Below are 24,357 nucleotides of genomic sequence, written 5' to 3' on the forward strand. Positions count from 1 at the left end.
AACCTATTTATTCACAATATTCAAGTACAGGCATCCTCTGATGTAGATGCCACCAACCCTGGCTATGTGCGTGGGAGGTGCAGAAGGTAACTCCATCCTTGTCGATGGATTTGCACAGTTATGACAGCAGCACATTTGGCCTGTCAGGTTTTCCTGAAGGGAGAAGGGCAAAATCTCATTGCTGCCCTGGAAAAAAATGACTGTCAACTATCCCATCACTGAAAAACAGGAATAATTTTATATTAAACAATTCAAGATGCCATTTAGAGCTATTAGTTAATATGCTGGAAGGTACTTACTTCCGTGGTACTCAATCCCAGAGAAAAGGATGGAGTTTGTTTGTTTGTTTGTTTTAAAACAGTTGCATGTATGAAAGGAATTGGAGGTGGGGGGAGGGATTTTTTTTCCCCGATATAGAAACTAACACAGATGAAGTGCTGATTATTTATGCTGCTGAAAAAACCTCCCAACAGAACATAGAAGTGATTTTTCCTTTTCCCACAAGACTCGGAATCTACAACAAAGCTAAGATCTCCTCTTCTAGGACCTAAAACTGGATAATGTTTGAATGCTGTTCCCAAAGAATACCTGTCTCTAGCAGTCGACTGAGTTTGGGGCTATGCTTAGAGGATATATGACTTTGCTGTTATTGTTTTGCAGGAAGTTCTTATTTGATTTGGACCATTAAGTTGTGACAGCGACAATGAAGAGTACTTTTTTTTTGTTTTATCGTCTGCTAGCCATGTTTTGACACATTTTGAAGAATATATCACTGTGTTTGTGTTGACTTGAGCTTCACATCATTCAGTGTATTTAAATACTGACACTCCCTGGGTTATGCAGACCCGACTCTCTCAAATCCGCACTTACTGAAAAAGTTCTGTAAGCTAGAAATGGTTGGGGGGGGGGAGGGGGAAAGATACGTTTCCAACGTATGCAAAATTCAAGTTACGCAAGGTATTCTGGAACGGAACGCTTGTGTGAGTACACTATGGTATTGCAGCATGCGGGGGAGGGAGGTGTTAAGTCAGTCAAATACTAAGTTCATTATGCAGTTGAAAATCACTTACAATTAAAAAGACAAAGGAGGGAGGAGTGTAGGGAAACTAACGATCTAAGAGGACCACCATACAGCATTGTATGAATAATTATTAGAGAAGGCTAAGGTGGAAAAAGATGCTACTTAGGAGTCCTTGTGTACTGAGAGATCCTAGATCGGGGTGAGCAAACGTTTTGGCCTGAGGGCCACAACTGGATGGGAAAATTGCATGCAGGGTCGTGAATGTAGGACTGAGGCAGGGGGTTGGGGTGCAGGATGTACAATGGGGTTCAGAGCAGGGGGTTGGGATGAAGGAGGGGTGCAAGCTATACGAGGGGTTTGGGGTCCAGGCTCCAGCCTGGCACTGCTTACCTGGTGTGGCTCCGGGGTGGCAGCAGTGCGCAGCAGGGCTAAGACAGGCTCCCTGCCTGCCCTGGCCCCGGACCTGTGCCGCTCCCAGAAGCGGCCGGGACCATGTCCCTATGGCCCCTGGGGGAGGGGACAGAGGGCTCTGCACGCTGCCCTCCCCTGTGAGTACCCCCCCAAAGCTCCCCCATTCCCAGCCAGTGGGAGCTGCAGGGGATGGTGCCTGGAGGCAAGGGCAGTGCATGAAACCCTCTGTCCCCCAATCCCCAGGGACAGCAGGAACGTGGTGCCGGCTGCTTCCAGCAGTGGCACAGGACCCACAGTGTCATTGGGGTAGCAATCCTGTGGGATGGATCCAAAACCCTGATAGGCCAGACCCAGACCGTGGGCTGTACTTTGTCCACATCATCCTAGATGGTACCTTTGTTTCCAGCTGTCCACAATAATGATACATAAACAGAGTATAAATACATGAGTATGTGGCATAAAAGGTTTTTAGTGGTTTGGGATGGCTGTGTTACTCATTAACTCACCTGTGAGTTTAGCAGGTCATCTCAAAGGGGTGCTGACAAACCCTGTATACACCACATTACATGCCACCAATAACATGAATCAGAAACACATATAGTAGTTGTTATGTAACTAGTCATGCTTTGAGTGTTCTTAAAAATTGCACTGGGACTGTTTGATATCCCTTATTCCTCCACTAGCTGTTAACTGAGAGTTCAACTGTGGAGGGCTAGGAGAGAGAGACACCAATTTAAAACTCTATAGAAGAGAGCCTAAAATAGCTTTTCTAGCTATGAAAATAGCATGACATTAAAGTCCAATAGCTTGGACCTTCCAGAAATGAAAGCAAGGGCTGTTTGTGTCTAATTGGGTAAAAAGAGAAAACTCTGCTTACCAGCAGTATAAAGGTCCCAGTTCCAACATTGGTAGATAGCTAGATATCAGACCTTTCGCTTCTCTGTCGTCTAGCACTAGCTATTATCTCTTCTGGGCTGTAGGTTTAGGTATTGCAGAGGATTCCAGATTTGAGGGAGAAGCAAGGAATATTTCTTCTCTGAAAGTTTGATTTTTAATATGACAGCACCTTAGAAGGTTAGAAATAATCTTGACAGAGATGGATCAATGAGTAGATACTCAGGGAGGTGGTCAGAGATGGTCAAAGGTGTATGATAAATGCACTCTATCCGTTTGTCATACTAATATCAGCTACACATATGGATGAATACACAGCACACTTATCCATGATGTGCTGCTTCATAAAGGATTATATAACTTTAAATGAATTTGATCATTAGTCAGTGTAACCCAAGGTTATGAAGTTACATGCACAGCTATTATTTAAACACACTTCTGCAAACCTGCTTGCCTACTACCCAAGTTAAATAACAGAAAAATCTGGTACACCTGCCAATAAAAAGTCATCACCCTGATATCTATACAGTGAGTGGTAGCTAGAATGATCTGTGGGGAGAGATGGGAAGAGCCTAGTATACAAAGCTTAATGCTCTTAAACTTTGTAAATATTATTTATTACTATTTAAGCAAAGTTTCTTGGGTCTAGCTAGAGTAAGTAAAAGCAGGAGTAGACAAAATTCTTTGATTGCTTCATCTTTGAAGAGGGAGAAAGAACAGATTGATAGGCCTTGGTGTGTCATGGAAACAGTACAGGAATTGCTGGAATGGGATTAACATATTCCATACCAAAAAAGGCCATGGCACCCTTACCCTTTCAAAGGTTATATCTCTGCACTAGACCAGGCAGAGATAGAGAATGAAGTCAGTGTACTAAACAGGAAGTCAGATATCTGCTCTCCAAAAGATACTTTGTCTTTATGCTAAGGCACCATGGCAAATTCATCATTTATGCTACTATTTCCCCTTAATGCCTCCAGCAAGTTCTGTGCTCCTCTAAGAGTTTCTGTGTTATCAATTTACTCAGGTACATTTTGCCCTTTTAAAGCAGTTCACATGCAGTAGCACTCAGCTATTGAGATGATTAAATGACAAATGACTCTGATGGTAGGGAAGGGATGATGCTTCAAAAGATGTCCCAAGGCTCCACTGCTTTCAGTAGTGAAAAAAACTAGGGGGGGCTCCCATCATTCATCACTAGTACATCATGCAAGGTGAGGAGTCTCCATGTACAGCAAGTTAAACAAAAGCGCCAGGGGAATTCTCATATACATTATAGTCCCTCAAAGGGGAAGTGCTGTCATATTAATATCTCCTCATGAAGGATGGTGTATACCTCTCTGTGTGGTGGTGGTGGTGGTGGTAAGGGTGGAAGAGGTAGTAAGAAGGGAAAGATGGTGGTTAAAAAAAAAAGAAACCACAACAAAAACGCCCCCCCCCAACCTTTCATGTTCTTCCAATGCCATATAAAATGATTTGTTTAAGCAGTCCCAGACTGTTTTTCTTATTACCAGCATAAGTATATGAATTGGTGAAGAGGTTCCATTTCTTCAGTTTCCTTCCTCCCACTGTTCACCCATAATGCTCACAATCCCATTACACCTTCTATTGTCTTCATTTGAAAAACCAAAAAAAAACCATAGATGTTTACTGAAGGTAAATTTATTATATAAACAGTGCCCAGCCAATACAGTGGTGGATGAATTAGAAATACCATATTGTAGATTAATCACATATCTCTCCACTCAAATTTAAACTATGGTTTCAATATAAGCAAATTCAGGTTCCTCTTGCTTCTCTCTAGACTGTTGCTGGGCATTCTACATCTTAAATTTTTAATACAACACAAACCAACCATGGTATCCAAGTACTGGAATGATGATAGCCTATTAGGTAACATGGCAGATCAGCAGCAAAATGTTTAATTTACACAGCCCCCTCTCTTACACAGGGCAGAAGAGTGTATTAGGTGTGTCCATGCAATTGTCTCAGAGCATATTCCTCCTCCTCACTACCAGTCAATGAAAAGCACACGCAGGCTTTAGAAGAAAATGGATTACATCAGCACTAGGATTTTTGCTGGCCTCATCAGTTTAGAAAGGACCAGAGTTGCTCACACAATCAGGCCATTGGCAACAGCTTTCAGTGTTGCTGAGCACCTGTCACTCCCATTCATTTAAACAAGAGTGACAGGTACTTAGATCTATTGAAATTTAGAATAGAGCAAAAAGCTATCCTAGACATTTGCCTATCCCACTGCATGGCAAGGTTAACCCTACAGGGTGTGAGGAGCTGTGAGGTGGGTGATGGAAAAAAAAAACCCCATGAAACTACAAAGACTTCTCTTTTATTTGCTAAGGAATACTCCATTCCATAGTTCAAGGAGTATGAAGCTGCAGGGTTACCTTAAGTCTCTCGTGCTTGCTTTCCCCTCTTACCCCAATGCTGACACCACACAGACACTTATTTTTAGATGAAGAACAGGGTATTAGGCACAATGCTCCATTTCATGGGAACACAAAGATGTCTTCACCTGCCATTCAGCTGATTGACTGGGACCCCTGTGTCTCAAGCTGTTGAAGACTTGGCAAGGATTTGATCACCTGGACCTCCCAGAAGAGAACAAATGATAGTGCCTCAGAGAACATGAAAAACAAAGCAGCCATCAGACCATTTATTTTTGGCAGGGAGCAATTCTCCTTCATTGCCCACTGTTTAAAATGTAAATGCCAGTCTTAGGAAGGGAAATCACAATAAAAGCTCTTACGCAGTATTTTTCATCAGTGAGATCTCCAAGGGCTTGAACAAAGGTTTTTGTTTTTCCCATTTTACAGAAGGGAGATGAAGGCACAAAGAACAAGTAAAGTAACTTGCCCAAGGTCATCCAGCAGCAGAGCTGGGAATGCAACTCAGGACTCCTGGGTCTCAATTCGGGGCTCTACCGACTCGCATATGCTGCTTTGGGAAGAGTTGGAGGTTCTGGTCCCACCACATGGAACTATGGGTCAAATTCTGTTATCAGAATCATGTGTAATCTCCATTGACAGCACCTGGAGATTCATGGAGCGTTGTGTTCCCTGAGAACAGAACTTGGCTCATAATTTTAAAGTACAGTATAATTCCTGCGATAACATTTGTGCGCGCTATATGACTGAGTTCACAGCTTGCCTCGCTTATGACTGCAAAATTAATTGCTGACAATGGGGGTCTCTTGATCGGTTTTGGGATATTAATATAAAAAAAGAGGGTTTATTAAGCTATTATCACCAAAAGCTATGGGACACAATGTTCCAATTTAAAAATAACGCAGCTTCCAAACATTCCTATTCCCACCCATCCACCTCTCTGAGGGGGAAAAAAGTTGGTGCACATTTTCATGTACAGAAACAGACCATGATCTGCTGTTATTTTATATTAGATACAAAACACAGTTCCAGAGTAATATTCCCAAGAACAATGTTTCACTGGGCAAGATTTCAAACAGCCTCACATCATATTTGACATTATAAGTGCAAGCAAAAGTCAGCCTGATGAAGGGCTCAAAGGCATTGAGATCACTGGCAGTTGAGGGTGCTCAGAGGAGCTGAAGCACTTTTTGGGGCCTTGATCCTGCAAAGATTTACACTCATGCTTAAATTATATGCGTTCAGCAGTCCCACTGAAGTCAGTGGAATTTTCACAGTGATCATGGCCTGAGATTTTAAGTTCTTTAGGGCAACAACCGACTTTACATTTCTGTGTATACACAGTCAGCCAAATTGGGCCCTTGAGCCTTGATTGGTAGCCTCTGGGAGCTACAAATAATAACTAGGACCTCACAATAAAGGGCACTAAAATGTCACAAGTACATCTACATGATATTAGCAAATCTAGTATAAGCAGTCTATATCCTTACCCTTGTGTGGGATAAGCAGAGTATCTAGGGTACTAAAATTAGCTTAAAACGGGAAGAGTAAATTTTCATTTTTGTGACAATATTTTTTTATTGCTGACAACAGGGCAGCCTTCTTTAATAACAGTAAAGAACAATGACACCTTTGCAGAGAGGATAAAGAAAGGGTTCTTCTTATCAGAGTAGGAGCATATAAATTTAGCAACCTGAAATCAGTGCAGACTCAGCCTTGAGCAGATACACACTATGCATATACACAACGGAGAGCAAATACGACAGAGATTTATAGCATAAAGGTTAAAATGGATAGTTTCCCAGGATTTCAAAAGCTTGCTGAAGTCTTTGACTCATGACCAGCGCAAAGATAATCAGTTTTGTTTCCAAAAGTCAACATAATAAATTTTGTATTAAAAAGCTTCAAATGCTGGAGGAGCAGATAAAGTTTAGCTTTCCAAATGAGTGTTGGTAGTATGTGGCACGGTACTCTAAACAGTTCTTTTATTTGCAATATACCTGTTTATCTGAGCAGATCAGTTTGTTATTCTTTTAACACTTCATTAAATAACTAATGTCTTGTGTCCCCTCCACAAAAACTGGAACTCCTGCTGCAGCTAATTTTGTGACGGAATCAGAATACACCTGGACTATACATTTCTGCTTCTATATCTAAATAGTCTGAAATACTACTTGAGACTGACTTCACAACAATCAAATAGAGAGCAAAATTTCCAGCTGCTGAATTAGAACTGTTAAATAACTGCTTAGTTGCTGATTAGAGAGAAAAATCTTTCCCATCTACAAATTCAAAAGCATTCAGTGTTGAGAGGTTTTGTAACACCTGTCTCCCTTTAGGAAACTAGTAAAATAGGTCAGGTAATAAGTAGAGTATGCCCCTGGATTACCTTTAAAAATTACTCTTAGACCATGGCTACACTGGCACGTTACAGCGCTGCAACTTTCGGGCTCAGGGGTGTGAAAAAACACACCCCTGAGCGCTGCAAGATACGGCGCTGTAAAGCCTCAATGTAAACAGTGCCGCAGCGCTGGGAGCGCTGCTCCCAGCGCTGCAAGCTACACCCGTAAGGGATGTGGTTTACGTGCAGCGCTGGGAGAGCTCTCTCCCAGCGCTGGCGCTCCGACCACACTCACACTTCAAAGCGCTGCCGCGGCAGCACTTTGAAATGTCAAGTGTAGCCATACCCTTAGAGGAAAAGAAGAGGTGGAAGTGCAACCAGTGGACTGATTTATACTCAATAACTGCACAGAGTAATTAATTATATCATTCACTGCTTTTCATCAGCAAGTGGAAGGTCTCTGTATAATTTAAGACAATATTTTCAGCACCATTGAGCTTCTGCTTCACTCTGTGTAATTTTAAGCCCATCACAAACCTCAGCAAGTTTTCTTTAAATCTAAGATGATTTTAAAAAAAGAGGCAACAAAAACCCCAAACCTACCACCATGTTCTTCTCAAAAACAGGAGTTACTGAAATCATCTTTAATGTTCGTCTTATTAGCCAATGTGGCTACACTATTCTGTGCCAAGTAAGAGGGGGAGGGGAGGGAAAAAAAGTCACAGGTCCTAAAGCTTGATGGACTACAGATGAAAAGCCTTGGGGAGAAAAAAAAATGTCTACACAAAAGTCTGACAAAACCCAAACTATACACATTTATAGGCAGTACACGCTCATTTTCTGGAAACTTCATTTGATTTATTATGATCACTTCTTTTTCGCTTCCCTCCATCACCAAACCTCATTACAAACAAATTAGATAAGGCCCCTTAGCCACAGCAAAGAAGCAACATTATGGAAAATAAAAAATTGTTTTATAGCAGGACAGAAACATGAATTTAAAAGGAGGGTTTTGCTCTTGTTGAGTAAAGACGCAGCTTCATCTTTCTTATAGAGTCCATCTAAGATATTGTTTCTTGGCATTATCAGCTATGCCTTGAATCAGCAAGTTAAATTTGTGCTAAAAGAAGACATTCTATTCTTCTTAGTTCCACTAAAATGCTCTGTGTTTTTCAGTCCCTTCTGCCTCTATTTAAGCAGACCGACCCATCTCTTAATTTTGTCCAGGTTAGAATGTGCATTTAGCAACTCCTTTGCTGCTACTTTCCAACCTAAGCAAATGCAAGAAGGCTTTGTGTGTATTAGCACTTACTCTGGATATGGTCAAGGGCATGTTGAAGTCCTTTCCCCCTTGCAGTCGGAAACCCCATGGTCCAGGTCCATTTAGAGTCACATTGTAAGACATTTTGTAACTCTTTTACACAGGTCACCAAAAAGGCTCTACAGAAAAGGGATATGGGGAGGGAAATAAAAGAAAATGTTTTTAAAAAGAAAGAAAAAAAAAGACATTTACAAATATTGAGAATACAATAATTGCTTCTTTGTTGCCTTGCCTGCTCAGTCCTGCTGAAGTGCCACCTAAGAATAGATAGGAGCTATAATACAGATACTGATATCCCAGCTGAGTTGGGGCCCATAAAAGGCTTGTAACCAAACACTTACTATACAAGGACTCCATGACTCAGAGATCTAATATAGCCCCTTGGGAGGTTAGCAGATCTTTCTAGGCTTCCCAAGTCCCTCCTCATGCTCAGAACTACTTTACTTTACATTATATATAAATTACATAAAAACAAAAAACTACTACCAACAGCAATCCCAGCACCCAATTTAGGATTCACTAGAAGCCCAAACATTAATGCCCTGCTATCAACTGCAAGATTTTTGCTTTCCAAAGCCATTTATAACTGTTGCTCCACAGAGCGTAAATTCATATTTACTTCATTTTGAGATTTCATGCACTACAAATCAAGGGGTTTTTTTATACTGACCCTTTCCTTATATCCCAAAGTATATGAATTGGGAAGCATTTGCTCCTTTCTCTGCATTGACCTGGTAAGCTAGAAAATTTGCTGTAGCACTGGAAAAAATATCTGCCCCATATACCCACCAATTCAAGAAAAGATGTTTGCCCCTTGTTTCTACAGTCTTTACTTCTTCTGGGAAAAATATAGTTTATTCTGTTATCATGCAACAGAAGTGGCTTTTTATTGTTTTTCATAAAATCACCTTTGATTTAGAAAAGATCTCTACAGCTAAAGCATTTTGATCATATTACTGTCAGGTGACAAGAATTGCTAATTAAGAAAAGAGTAGCTAAAGACAATACACTTGGACACAGCACTGTTTTCTAGTTTATTTTTGGAAGGTTTGATAATCTGTTTCCATTTCCTAGTATACTGAACATTTTAAAGAAAAAAATCTTTTGCTCTCTAGCAAGTCAGAAAACATTAAGCCAGTATGCAAACATTATTAAATTAAATCTCTTGACCACCATATGGTGTAGGTAACTGTTACCCTTATTTTTCACTGAAGGACATTGACATCTAGAGAAGTTAAGTGAGTTACCCATGGTAACAGAGTGGGTTATTGGCAGAGCTGGGAACAGAACACAGACTTTGAGTCCCTGTACCAAGTTCTAATAACTAGTTAAATGTTTCCTTGCATCAGCCTATCTACTTTAGCAAACTTCTTCCTTCTATGGCTTCTAACAGCACAAGAACATTGCAAACAAGCATCACAAATTGGTTGTATGGACAACAGGACATGTTGTATGGCAGGATATTAGTTTAAAATCCTAAACAATCTCCCTGGTGGAATTGTCTCCTCGGCATATGAAGGAGATAACCTCTTCTACTTGCCCAGAACCACCAACCCACAAGACCAATGTAATTAAAATCAACACAGCAGCAAAGTGGACAAGGCTTCAAGGGGAAGAAGAGATTTATAACAGACTCGCAGTTTGTACCTGCTTATTCATTTCTATGGCTAGACTCCAGGGGTATGTCTGCACTGCACATGAAACCCAAGTTCTGTCTCAAGTTTGAGCCCACGCTCCACTTCCATCCACACACAAATCAGTCTAACTTGGGTCAGCCAGAACTCAGGTCCTAGGATGCTGCTGAGGGAAGAAGATCCCACTGTGACTTGGGTCCAAGCACTGTCATTTTGCAGTGGGAATGCAGGTAAAGCAGCAGCCTAGAGTCAGAAGGTTTGCGTAGTCCAGTATGGACACATTAGCACGGCTGTGAAACCTGAGTCCAGCAACTGTAAACCCAGGTTTACAATGCAGTGTAGACACTCCAGCACAGGCTTGGAGACACTGTCTACAATTCAAGTCCCACAGACTTGGGCTTACTCTGCAGTGGAGACATGCCCAAACTCTCTGTACAATGCAAAACCAGATTATTTAAGCACCACCTCACTGCAGGGCTCACTTGTTGGTGCTAAAACAATTCATTTGTTAACATCATCAGTTATGGATGAGAAGGTCATAAGTTTAAAAAACTACTCTCTCACTTGGGCTAATTACTTAGTGTTGACAAAGCAGTGTAATACTGTACAGGGGACCGTGGTGTTAGAGGGGGCACTCTTCCCTCCAAGAAACTACAGAACCCATGCAGCTACAGGTGCTGTCTTTCAAATGAAACATAAAAATTGAGAACTTAAGTAGTCCAGGTCATTGAAGAAGAGAGATCCATAACTACCTTACTCCTGTAGAAAGTGCTATTTCCAAAATTCTGTCTGCATTCCAACTTGAGTAACTGCATTGTGTTTATCTATATTCCCCTTTAATTTCAAATGAGCACAATATGTTCTTCATTTGCTGCACCTCCTAAGAAGCTACATAGTTCCTTCTTGTCATCCCAGATTGATGAATGAAGTAATCCCTATCTGAGTTTGGTGAAAAAAAGAACGTTAACTGTCCTTAGATAAACTAGAGACAATCAAAGGCACACAATGAGCGGAAATCAGTTAAAAGTTTTGATGGGAGGTCACTCTGTAAGTGTCACTATTGCTACAACATAAATCCTAAATGCAGTAGAGAGGTTAGAAAAAGCAAACCACCACCACTGTCCTATTTAGTATTTCTTGGGTAAAGCAGAAAAGTATTCATGTTCAGGCTTATTTTGGCAGTTTGTCAGAAGAGCAATTTATACAACAGGGATTAATCATGCACTCGTAAGGAGTTGGCTTAAATCATACCTCTGTATTTCCTACCAAAAGGTCCAAATGCTGCCCTGAGTTACCACTGATAATAGATAATTCTCCAATAATAGAATTTACTCCAACCCAAATGCAAGGTAGATACCTCCAAAACACGCTGCAAAGGGCCCAAAATATATTGCTGTATGTAATATATGATCATAAGAGCTGCATAATGGGTCAGACCATGGTCCAATTTGGCCGGTATTCTGTCTCCAACAGTGGTCTGTACCAGAGTTTCAGGTAGGTGTACAGAATACGGCAGTTATGGATTAATCCAACCCTGTTTTCCACTCCAGAGTTTATATTATTTTTGTACTATATATATATGGTACAATAATAATTGACTGATCAGTTGACCAAATATTGTCAAATAATGGAAAAAATGATCAAATACTTAAAAGCACTAATTTATTAGAATAGTGATAAAAACGAGTGAGACTTTACGGCCTTCTCCTTCTTCCCCTCCTGTGAACTTGTGAAAAGTTTCAGAGCATGTAGCAGAAGACCTTCAAAGAAAGATCTGTTGCTGTGTGTTTCATGTAATGTTGAGAGGTATGAAGCAGATAACATACTAGGTCTCTTCCATCTCTAGATGTTACAATTCTGTTTGCGTGAACAAGATCTAAGCAATGTCAATGTAGCACTAGCCCAGGTACACAGTAACTTAGTGTCTCACTACTATGGTTCTTCAACATTTTCCTTCTGTGGATCACTATATGAGAGGATGGGTTTGAAGGGACCTCAGGAGGTCATCTAGTCCAATCTGCAGCTCAAAGCAAGACCAATCCCCAACTAAATCATCCCAGCCAGGGCTTTGTCAAGCCTGATCTTAAAAGCCTCTAAGAAAGGAGATTCCACCATCTCCCTAGGTAACCCATTCCAGTGCTTCGCCACCCTCCTAGTGAAAAAAAGTTTCCTAATATCCAACCTAAACCTCCCCCACTGCAACTTGAAACCATTACTCCTTGTTCTGTCAAAAGAACATTTCTACCAGAAGTGGGGTTTGAACCCACGCAGACACATGTCCATTAGATCTTACATCCAACACCTTAACCACTCAGCCATTCTGGTAACTACATAAACCACTCAGAGTCATTGACTCACTGCAATAGATACTGCTGTGGAAAAGGAATTAAAATAATTAAATCAATGTTACAGTTTATGAAACAGAACTCTGAGGACAGCTGTAAAGTCTGTACTATTTAATCAGATAAAAGAAAGCAAATGATGTTTACAAAAATGTCTTAAAAAGCAGTAAAGGATAGGAAAATACCTGAGTAAAATTCCTGAATGGCTACCTCTGTTCAGATTACTATTTGAGAAATAAAAGACACCACTTATTCAGACACTGTTCAACTGAGTATCAGAGGGGTAGCCATGTTAGTCTGGATCTGTAAAAGCAGCAAAGAATCCTGTGGCACCTTCTAGACTAACAGACATTTTGAAGCATGTCTATAAGGTGCCACAGGATTCTTTGCTGCTGTTAAACTGAGGTCACGTGTGCCTATTTCTTTGGTGGTTTTCCATATCCATGTTAAAGTTCGAAATAGCTTGGCATGTTCAGGGAACCTATAAGAAATACCTCTTCTGTCCTGGACAACGTTCCCTTTCAGTACAACAGGATCTAATGCCCAAGGCAGTGTGAATTATGTTTCCATGTTTGCCCACACAGTTTCTGTACCAATAGCAGCATTGGAGAGAAGGGATTATAGAATGCTCATTTCCCTGCTCCCCCTTTACTGTGTCCTTTTCCCTTCCTACTAACTCTGCCTAATCCTCCCCCTCTTTCTTGTTCCCTTCTCCTTGCCACTCCTGAATTTAAGCCTTGTGCCACATAGTGAGCTGCTATAGCAGCCAGAGCTCTTCATACTATATCATATCACCAGGTTTACTGTGAAGTCCTGCAGTACAGATGGTGCTTGTTTTGTGCAAATTCTTGCATCTTGAGCAGAGGACTAGTGGTGCGACAGCCAGTTATATGCAGTCATGAGTGTCACTCCAAATGAAATAAATTCTGCCACCCTCCGTGCTGATCATATGGTGTCTGATTTTCAAAGACCCAGCGACTGCTGGAGTCAATGGAAAATACAGGTGCTCAACATATAGACAGGGGAGGGGGGAGGGAGGGGGAAATCAGGCCCATATGCCCATAGGGAAAATTTGGGGCAAAGAGAGACAACTAGGTTGCTGCATTGTGTACCATCCCAGCAGCAAGTCATTACCACTAGTATGTAACTGTAATAGGGTCCTCAGTGGGCTGTGAGGCCTAGTGGTTAGCATCCACTCAATGGGGCAATGATGGGGAGCCCAGGCCCACCACTCCATCAGGTGAGCCCAGGCCCACCACTCCATCTTACCCAAGGTCCTAAGAAGGTCAGCAGCATTTGACCTCTGGGGTGGGGGCAACCTCTGAGTTACCCTCCTGGGGTCACTTCCTACCACTACTTCCCTCCACTTCTGGTCCCAGATAAGGAAAAAGACAAATGAAAAGGTAAACAAACCATCAACCCCAACCAGGCTCATTGCACAGTCCTGGCACTTCAGGGAGGCATCTCTAGCCCCTTTTGGCAAGAGCCTTCAGGATAGGTCTGTACTCCTCTGCAGCCTTCAGAACTTGGTTGCTCCCTTTCCAACCCTATCTCCAACTGCAGCATGCTCTGCAGGGTTGGAGGGACAGTGCTAGCTGGGCCCAGTACTGTCCTTTAACCCCTTCCGTCCTAGTGTGAGTTTTTTTTATAACCCATCACATTTAACTCAGTACTTCATCAGGTTTCCTAAAGTGCTTTACGATGTAATAAACTATTCTACATAACATCCTTGTTCTTGTCAAAAACCTCTGATGACTTTTAATTACAGCCCATTTTAGTTTCTTAATATTCCTTTATATCACTATAAAGAGCATTTTTCTCAAAGTCTTTTATTTTGCCCCAGAAGGTGGCATTTACTATCTTTAATGGTGACCTCCTCCCCCACATTCTTCAGCTTACACTTCCCCTAAAAATGAGAAGTATGTAGATAGTAACTATGTTTAATCAGACGAGAAGGTCACAGACTTAAGTAATAACATTTATTAAAAAAAAGAAAAAGAAAATCAGAGAACAGAATGAAATTCTATTCTCATATCACAATGAAGGATTATCTGGAGTTCAGGAAGTCCCACCAGTGTTGGCCAGCTGATAAAAACAGTGTTGATAAAAACAGCTGTAAATTCATGTCAGAGGAGATGCAACCGTAAAGGTAACAATGATACTCTAACATGGACACTAATGTATCTTGCGTGCAAGGGGGAGAATGGCTACCTCAAAGTAATGGCTCAGAATAGAACTGGGCAATGGTTTGACAACTAATGGCAGATTCATTAGAGTAGTGGAAACAATTTGTAAATGCCAGGATACTACGTTGTTGTACTATAAAGAAAGGCTTGAGGAAAGTTATGACTGAATGCTTGGAAGTACATTACTATCAACTGAATGGAAAGACAAAAACCTATAGCATCAATGCAGAGTTAAGATTGAGGAAATAAGCACTAATCAAGTCACAGAAATTCCAAGTGATAAGGTTTCTATGACTACATTAACTTGGTCACATTGCTCATCCTGTATATTTTATATGCAGTAGTGAATTAGTACCCTGAACATTACTGTGATAACAAAATTGTAACGTCTACAACAGTGGTTTTCAAACTGTTGGTCGCGACTGTACTGGGTCACGGAATGTAAGGCACTGGGTTGCGGCAGCTCTGGTCAGCACCGCCGACCAGGCCATTAAAAGTCCCGTCAGCAACGTTGCCCGGCTAAGGCAGGCTAGTCCCTACCTTTTCCAACACTGTGCTGCACCCTGGAAGCAGCCAGCAGCAGGTCTGGCTCCTAGGCGGGTGGGCCACGGGGCTCCATGCGCTGCTCCCTCGCCGAGCATCAGCTCTGCACTCCCATTGGCCAGTTCCTGGCAAATAGGAGCTGGGGGGGGAGGGGCAGTGCCTGCAGGCAAGAGCAGTGTGCATGCCTACGACTAGGAGCCGGACCTGCTGCTGGCCACTTCTGGGACACAGCACTGTCCGTGGTGCCAAGGCAGGCTTCCTGCCTGTCCTAGCAGCCCTGCTGCATTGCTGACCAGGAGCCACCTAAGGTAAGGCCACATCCAGCTCCGCCTCCCAATCCCCTGCCCCAGCCCTGAGCCCCCACCAAACCCAGAGCCCCATCCTACACCCTAAACCCCTTATCCCTGGCTCCACCCTGGAGCCTTCACTCCCAGCCTAGAGCCCTGACCTCCTCCCACACCCCAACCCCCTCCAAGACCCTCTTTCCCAGTTCCGTTGGGTTGCGGGCATCAACAATTTTCTTCAACTGGCTCACCAGCAAGAAGTTTGAAAACCACTGATCTATAAGATTAAGAATCTCCAAGAGATTTACATCAGAGGTAGGTTAGTTGACACTTGACTTAGGCGCTGATCCTGCAATGAGCTCTGTGCATATGCAAAAGATAGTGTACACGGAGAAGTTTGAAAGATCATGGCCTCAGTGAGCTTTCATGTGGTCTGCTTAAGATAATGTACCAGTTGGGCTTCAGAGAAACTACTGTTTCTAGTTTGATAACAATCCCCTTGGTAAACTGAATGTCTTCAAATTAAGCCTTCAATATCTCTTTGCCTCAGTATTATTTGTCAAATGAGGACAATAATATTTAATACATCCAATCATTAATGGAAGTGATTAGGTTAGTTGCACATCTATTTGGGGGAAATCAATCCAGTATACTAATATTCCTGTTTTAAGTATGATGTTCTGTTACAGTAATCCCAGATAGTCCAAATCTTTGGTTTAACCAAACATTAGTTATGTTTCCCCTGGCTGCAATTAGTGCAGATCAGATCCTGTAGGATTGGTATTTCAGGCTAGAGTACTTGCTAAGCTCCTAAGTCGGGTTCAGGAACCTCAATGGAGCTTAGCATTAGGCCTATGGAGTTTAGACACCCTTAAAGTCCCCTGATCCTCTATAAAGCTGAGTTTTGCCTATATAATGCTAGATAATCGGATGTGTAAGATTAACGTATTTATAACTGGGGCCTCAGTAGTAAGGGAAGTGAAAATGGTCCAGATAAAATAATTAACTGACTCAAACTTCATCAAAAGAATAAAGATAAAAACCTGAACCTCCTTGGAGGTCCAGAGGAGTTTTAAAAATAAATAAAATAAAACAAAACAAAACACTTCATGAGAAGTGTCAGACTGACTGTCCTGGAGTTCCTTACTTATCCAGAGAACGTGCACCACATGGGCAGCAGTCATGTGAGTCTACCCCCATGGCCCCACCAATATGCTTGTTCCTCACCCAGATGACCCACTACTATAGGTGAGAGTGAGTAGTTAAGTCACTCAACTTCTGTATTGAGAATTCCATCAAGCTTGCCAATTTGAGCCAGCTGCGAGGGCCATTTGTGACATGAACTACAACCCACTAGTAAACCCAGGACACAAAGCTTACTTCATATTCAAACATACCTCAGATGGTTCTTAGATTTAATTTCTATGCCTCTGGATACTTCCTCAGTTTGGGAGACTCTGGAAATGGAAATGCTACATGAAGAGCTAACTACCTGGCCTTCTGTCCAAAACCAAGAAGCAGTAAAATCTTCACGTAAGAGTACTCTACCAAATGCTATAGTACTAAGGGCTTGTCTCTATTACCCACAGGATCGACAGACAGTGATCGATCCAGTGGGGGTTGATTTATCAAGTCTAGTCTAGATGCGATCAACCAACCACTGAGTACTCTCTCATTGACTCCGGTACTCTGCCGGAGTGAGAGGCAGAGGTGGAATCAATGGGGGAGCGTCAGCCCTCGACTTACCACAGTGAAGACACCGTGGTAAGTAGATCTACGTTGACTTCAGCTACATTATTCATGTAGCTGAAGTTTCATGACTTAGATCGATCCCTCCCCCCCAAGTGTAGACCAGGCCTAAGAAAGTATTGTAAGATGTTTTACTAGGATTTACTCTAAACACTCTAATAAAATGAGAATATGGGACCAAATCCTGAATTTGAGCACCGTCTACTCCCATGGGTTTCAAAACAAACAGAGTCAAGGGCACCTGAGCCATAACAAGATTGGTCTCATATCTAGGAAGAGTATAATCTGTACATTCATTTGCAATCATTCATAATGTATTCCACTATGATTTGGTGATATGAGGCCTGTCAACTATTTCACCTTCAGAGGCAGATAAATTGAATGAATTTTATTTTGATGGTCAGATCCCAAAATGATCAATTCAGACCAACAATCAAACAACTTGCCCACCAGCTTTTACATGCCCAACACCGAAGCCTTTTTGGTAATGTCTACCAATAAAGAAAAATTTTAATGTCTAAGGATATTTTATAAAAATACATGGCAACCCATTTTGCACACAGCTAATTTACAAGTTATATATGCTACTTGTGCATATGGCAACATCCTTCCATTGGCTAGGATGTACCATACCCAATCCCTGGGCAGAGCTGGAGTTTTCACCTTATGTTTTTCTATGCTGTTCCAATTCCAGAATTTTTCTGAGGGATTTTTTTTTTTTTTTTTGCAGAAGGAGGAAAGCAGTTAGAAACTGTAAGGCTTTCCTCATAATAAAGTCCAGCCACAGTTGCTTAAATGGTCAGCAGTTTAGGAATGTTACATTCAGCCATGTTAGTGTTATGACATTGTAATGCATTTCTACTTGATGCCAGCATATATATCATTTAAGCTATGAACATCATGCAATATAAAAGTTACACTATTTAAATGGTGCAGATCTTCACAGATGGATGTATAGAAAGTATGCTGCTGCTGGAGACACTTTAAAACAAATTGACTTTTAAACTAACATTGGCACACAAAAAAGTGGACAAGAGACTGCAGATTTTTGTTAATACAATTAATTTTAATGTGCATCAGCTTATTGCTTTCATGAAGCAAATCTGAAGATGGGTCATATTAACAAATAATAAAATATTTTGCAAGTTAGCTGTAGAATATAAAACGTTTTTTGAGACTAGCTCAAAAGCAATTTGAAGATAGTTTGGCAAATACAAATGGATTATTCCAAGTGTATCACAAACACATCCCCTGGCATACAACTAATTAGAAAAATAAAATGATAAATGTAGAATGAGGCTTAAAAGTAGTTTCTGGTTTGTTGGAGGGAGGGAGAGAGAGGAATTATGTGCTGACTGTTAACAACTTCTGTTGAATATTGTGTGCTTTGCAGGGGAGGGGGGAAGAACCAAACAGCTGATCCTATGTGATTAGTGAACAAATGGCCTGAAGTAAATCCCAGCTAGCACATCAGACTGATTAAATACCCCAACAGGCATATGCATGAAATGCAGACATGACAGCAGGCTCAGTAAATAAAATTAGCATGCTTCATTCTGAGAGGAAAAGGAAGAAAACTATCAGCAAGAGATAAAAACAACATGCAGTAAGTGCAAAGTAGTAAGGAAAAGCCCTTGGTTACTAGGAAAAGAATTAGTGTAACTAGACAGTTGGCAATGCTTAAATAGAGACGTGCTAGTCATTTCTACCTGGGAGTAGCTCTGCAGATGTCCTCTGGTACTCTCGCGGCTCTCCTGTTGCTCCAGCTGCAGATTTATCTGAACCTTGCATCCCCAGTGACGTAGTCCACTCAGACCAAGGGCGGGGGGGGCTTGGTTAAGGTGGATCTCTTAAAGCCACAGTGCCATATTTCTTTTACAAATGTTTTTGGAGTTTGTTTGCTTTAAACTTGGTTAGTTTTTACCTTTTGGCCACATACTGGCCAACATTCAGAATCTACAGTGTGGGGTGGAGGAACTGGAACACATATTTTCACTCCATTTCATTGGGAGAACTTTTTTGGGAACAAAACAAATATTTCACCCAAAAATAAATAGGGACAGTTGACTTGGGTAGTCAGCAGGTGCTGATCATGTTACCCTTAGACCCAAACTGCAACTGTTATTCATGTGAGTAGCCAAACTGGCTTAAATGTAACTACTCATATGGGTAAGAATTGACAAATAGACATATACCTGCCACAGTCGTTGTTGTTTCCAGCTGATGAAATGAAATGTACCAATTCTATGAAACCTCTGTGAGTTTGAGATTCAAGGGGAAAAGGGAGGTACAGGCAGAAGGAATTATCTGCTACATGCAGAAATAGAGCAGGACTGATCACACTCCAATAGTTTTGGCTGAGGAAAATGCATGCCAGCTATAAGCAAATGTGTACCCTATATACACAATCCAATTATGAAATTAACTTCAATTTACATTGTTAATCTTATTGACAGCATCCTTCAATTTCCACTAAGATTTTTGAGTGTATCATTCTCAGAGACTTTTGTAAGAGGAAAGTTATAACAATTTTGGCATCATGATTTGAATGATTAGGAATATGTTAAGTGAGATTTTCAGAAGAGCGCAGCATTGTCCTGATTCTATCCCCACTGAAGTCAATAGAAAATTTTAACTTTAACGAGAGCAGAGGGAGGCCATTTTTGAGTGCTTCTGAAAATTCCACTGCTTTAGTTTAGATTTGCTTCTCTTTGAGGGACAAGAAAAGTCCAAATAAAATAAGAATATATCCAAATTTTTGCACATCTCTCATATGAACCTGTATTTGGGGTTCAAGAAGGTTTGGTTAATGTTAACCCACTTCTTTTGTGCGCCACCAAACTTCCCAACACTGGACAAGAGAAGAAGTGTGTCATGGTACAATTCCCCACTCTGAACCTTAGTGTCCAAAAGATGAGGTACCAGTATGAATTCCTCTAAGCTTAATTACCAGCTTAGAACCTGTAGCGCTGCCACCAACCAGGAATTCCAGTGCCTGATACACTCTGGTCCCCCCAAAACCTTGCCTGGGGACCCCCAACACCCAGTCCCTCTGGATCTTAACACAAGGAAAGTAAACCCTTTCCCTCACCGTTGCCTCTCCCAGACTTCCCCTCCCTGGGTTACCCCAGAAGATCACTGTGATTCAAATTCCTTGAATCTTAAACAGAGAGGAAAATTTACCTTCCTCCCTCCTTCTCTCTCCCCCTCCCAGACTCCCCCTGAGAGAGAAAGTAATCCTTTCCCTCCCCCTTCCCTCCTTTCTCCCCACCAATTCCCTGGTGGATCCAGATCCAGACCCACTCCCCTGGAGTCTCACCAGAACAAAAAAAGCAATCAGGTTCTTAAACAAGAAAAGTTTTTAATTAAAGAGAGAAAAACAGTAAAAATTATCTTTGTAAATTTAAGATAGGTACAGGGTCTTTCAGCTATAGACACTGGGAACACCCTCCCAGCCTAAGTATTCAAGTACAAATTAAAATCCTTTCAGCAAAATACAAATTTGAACTCCTCCCAGCCAAATACACATTTGCAAATAAAAAAAAACAAGCATAAGCCTAACTCGCCTTAGCACCTAGTACTCACTATTTTGAATCTATGAGAACCTGTATCAGAGAGATTGGAGAAAAACCTGGTTGCACGTCTGGTCCCTCTGAGCCCCCAGAGTGAACAACAACCAAACACTAACAGCACACACCCAAACTTCCCTCCCTCAAGATTTGAAAGTATCCTGTCCTCTGATTGGTCTTCTGGTCAGGTGACAGCCAGGCTCACTGTTCTTGTTACCCCTTTCCAGGCAAAAGAGATATGAAGCACTTTTGTTCTATTAACTCTTACTTATCTGTTTATAACAAAGTGAAAATAGTCTGGACAAGATTAGGTCCTTATTTTCACCCATGCCATTCCAATTCCATTTCCTTCAATAGGATCGCATAGGAATAATAAGGGCAGAATCTGACCCTTTATTTGGGTCTGATCCTAACAACCATATAAATTATACATAACCCTGGAACTCTGCACTGGCTTCAGCTTCAGTGGTATACTGGTGCCAATCTTTAAAGTTCTCAGTGGGTGGAGCTCTCTCTTGCTCTGTGTGATCCACCAAAACAGTTGTAATCACGGGGAATGTAATGGCTGATGAAGCTGAGGATAAAACTGTCAAGAGGTCAGGCATTCTCACTGGTAGTCCCTTTGCAATGGAATCCCATGCTAGTAAAGATCAGGGTGAATACATGCCTTGCCATCCCTAGAGTTCTATCTTCCCCCATCATGTCACACAATTCCTTCCTCAATAACAAAAGCTGCGGAGTGACCACAAGTGGCTCTCCTGGAAATATAGCAATAACTGTCCATGTAAAATAGCATAAATGGTGAGTGGTCAGGAAAACATGGTCCTATCAGATTAAATTTGTGCTTTTTAATTATGAATACAGATGATGAGTGCATTAAAGATTAAATGTAGGATCCCAAATGTAAAATTCTACAACAGACTTTTAGCACATGCAGTTCTGTAGCAGAGATCATTGTGGCTCCACAAGGACAGGTGGCTGCAAATTTGCCCTGGTAGCCAGTCTTGAGGTAGACATGTTTGAGAAGTGGTTGGACTGTCTTACCCATCTGAATGGTCTTTACCCATAACTCATCTCTGACTCTGTAAAAAATGCTCATGTGTATGTGTTTTGGATGGCTCATGGGATTAGTTTAATGGCACAGGAGAATTTTGGTTCTTGCTCACTGATTCAACTAAAGACAAGTTGAAAAATTCTAAAGTATATGAAATGACTTGGTCCACTTTCTAGTGGTCAGGTGTTTGGATCACAAATTGCATCACCCAGCACCCTAAGAGAACAAGGACTGAATGGGCAGCACTGATAGCGATCTAGACTCACTCTCAGCGGTGACCGGGTATCAGGTACAGTATGTGCACTGCCATTTGCACATACTATACAAGTTCTAATAAATGAAGCTTTTCAGTCTCCAATGCTATCAATAGGTCACATTTCATAATAAGCATTTAATTCAGTTTTTAGAAAGGACAGAAAAGCTTGGCTTTTACCATGTGATCACGTACAGTGCTTAGCACTTTAATAACAGTAATGATTCCCAGCAGTGCAGAAAGTATAAGGTTCAATGGTCTGCTCTTCCCTTTGTGAATGATGAATAAACTGACTCAAACCAACTCACAATCTTCACTTCCCTATTGATTAAAGAATGCAAGGAATTTCTTTAAAAACAGGACCATGGATGTGTCCAATGCACAGGCTGATTCAAATGGTGATATGGCGTAGTTAGTGAATAATACCAAACCAACCCATAAAAGAAGGAATCTAATATTTTAGAGTTTTACAAATGATTTTATTTTGTAAAACAAGTCAAAATGAAACTCAAAGGATATTCAGATTTGCTGTAAATGAGATGAAGAACTCCAGCACACCTACATTCATTACTTTTACACTTTTACCATAGGATTGCATCAGTTTTAGCAACAATCTTTGCTCACCATACATTTTTCCAAAAGATGCATTTGTAATATTGCCCATATGACAACTTAGCTGTTATACAGAAATCAGGTAAAACATTATTACCTACTGACTTTTTAGAGTTTTCCTTACAAATGAAAGAGGAGAAGGTCAAATACTGTAATCTCCATTGGAAATCTCTGTCAATTCACTGAGCTGCACCATTGACATTACATCCCAAGACCTGGTATGACATCAAGACACCATTATTTAAGTGAAAGTCAAGGCAGATTTTCTGCAGAAATGAACCCAAGCACTGAAGTGCAGTTTACAACCCAAACTCCCCTGGGTTCAGGCCAGTCTCTAAATGTCAATGTGTTGTCTACAAAATAAATTCTTATACTCCAATTGCAGATGTAAACAGAAAACAGGAATTCACTGAAATTTAAATTAGATATCCAGCTTCCCCAATAAATAGAGGCAGTAAATAATTAGTGGCATATGTCTGCCATCTGTGCAGTGACAGGCATCATCCATCCCTTCCATTTCATCTCTCTCTAGAGACCTTCCAATTCTCACATCACAATTCATGGCTGATTAATCTGTACATTTATCTTTATTAAGATAAAGTCTGATTCATGTGTGTCAGGATAGGGGAAAGAAACAGCTAAATTTTTACCTTTTTCAAAAATCAGTAACCACAATAATATAAATAATACTTAGAAGTCTCATAACAAATTAAGCCTTAAAATACCTTTGTGATGTAAACAATACTATGCCTGTTTATAGATGAGGGAACTTGGACAGAGAGGTGAAGTGATCTGCCCAAGGTCACAGAGAGAGTCAGTATCAGAGCTGGAATTAGAACTTTTTATCTATTTTAAGTATTTATATGGACCTTATTATCACAGTATCCAAGACCCTCAAATCTTTAATGTATCTATCTTCATATGAGGTAGGCAAATACTATTATTCCCATTTTATAGATAGTGAACTGGGGCACAGAGAGACTAAGTGACTTTTTCAAGGACACACAGCAAATCTGTGCTGAAGGAAGGAATTGAACCAGAAGCGCCCATGTCTGCGATTAGCACCCTACCCTATGAATCATTCTTCTTTTCTAGAGCATGTTTCCTCTCTGGAAATTTCTGGCTTTAACAACTGCCCTCAGACCACCAAATTACATCCCAAAAGCCATAAGAAAATTCTCTGGTGCCCTGTTGTCTCACAAGTGCCATCTCAGTGCAGAAAAGTAGCCAAACATATATGTGCACAAATATTAAGATAGACATCTGTAGTTTTAACAAGGGATAGTTTGGTGGCCTCTGTGCAATGACTTGGACTCAGCTTGGCTCCCGGTAGACAGGAGCACTTATCACACAAACCACATCACAATTGGCACTAATTGCCCCTCCCCCTCTTGTTGGCAGACTCAGCAGAGAGGTGAATGACTGCATGGGCCCGAACTGTAAACTATCCTCTAGTTCAAAGAAGTCAACCTTGAGCTGGAGGGACCAAGCACATCGTAATATTGACAATATCGCTTTATTGCTGCCCATGCTGTATCTCTTCTGTGGAGAAAGGACCTCAGACATGAGCACTTTTCATGAACACTAAAATCATGTGAGCATTAAAAATAATACCCAAAGCTTTTTAAAACATGCATTACAAACTGGACATGACCTCTATATAATACCTTACAGGACCATAACACTCAGCACACTGAAGGCTCATCTATATAGAGTGCGGCATGTGGCAACTCAAGTG

The 24,357-nt window shown here is 41.2% G+C and overlaps 1 protein-coding gene and 1 non-coding gene across 9 annotated transcripts in view; both read right to left on the reverse strand.

Annotated features, from left to right (window-relative positions):
- The window catches only part of LDB3 (LIM domain binding 3), a 211,061-nt gene extending 192,166 nt beyond the window's left edge, over positions 1–18,895 (reverse strand). For 6 of the 8 annotated variants that reach the window (XM_050958591.1, XM_050958595.1, XM_050958594.1 and 3 more), the window contains exon 1: positions 8,385–8,619. In XM_050958591.1, the coding sequence (XP_050814548.1) occupies positions 8,385–8,477 (93 nt within the window). In that variant the 5' untranslated portion in view covers positions 8,478–8,619. The other 2 variants (XM_050958590.1, XM_050958589.1) reach the window with 2 other exon arrangements.
- On the reverse strand, positions 12,270–12,352 carry TRNAL-UAA (transfer RNA leucine (anticodon UAA)). The gene has a single exon. It is a non-coding gene; the product is annotated as a tRNA-Leu (tRNA).
- Positions 18,896–24,357: the final 5,462 nt, after the last annotated feature.

The sequence above is a fragment of the Gopherus flavomarginatus genome, chromosome 6, assembly GCF_025201925.1.
Source record: "Gopherus flavomarginatus isolate rGopFla2 chromosome 6, rGopFla2.mat.asm, whole genome shotgun sequence".
Lineage (NCBI taxonomy): Eukaryota > Metazoa > Chordata > Testudines > Testudinidae > Gopherus > Gopherus flavomarginatus.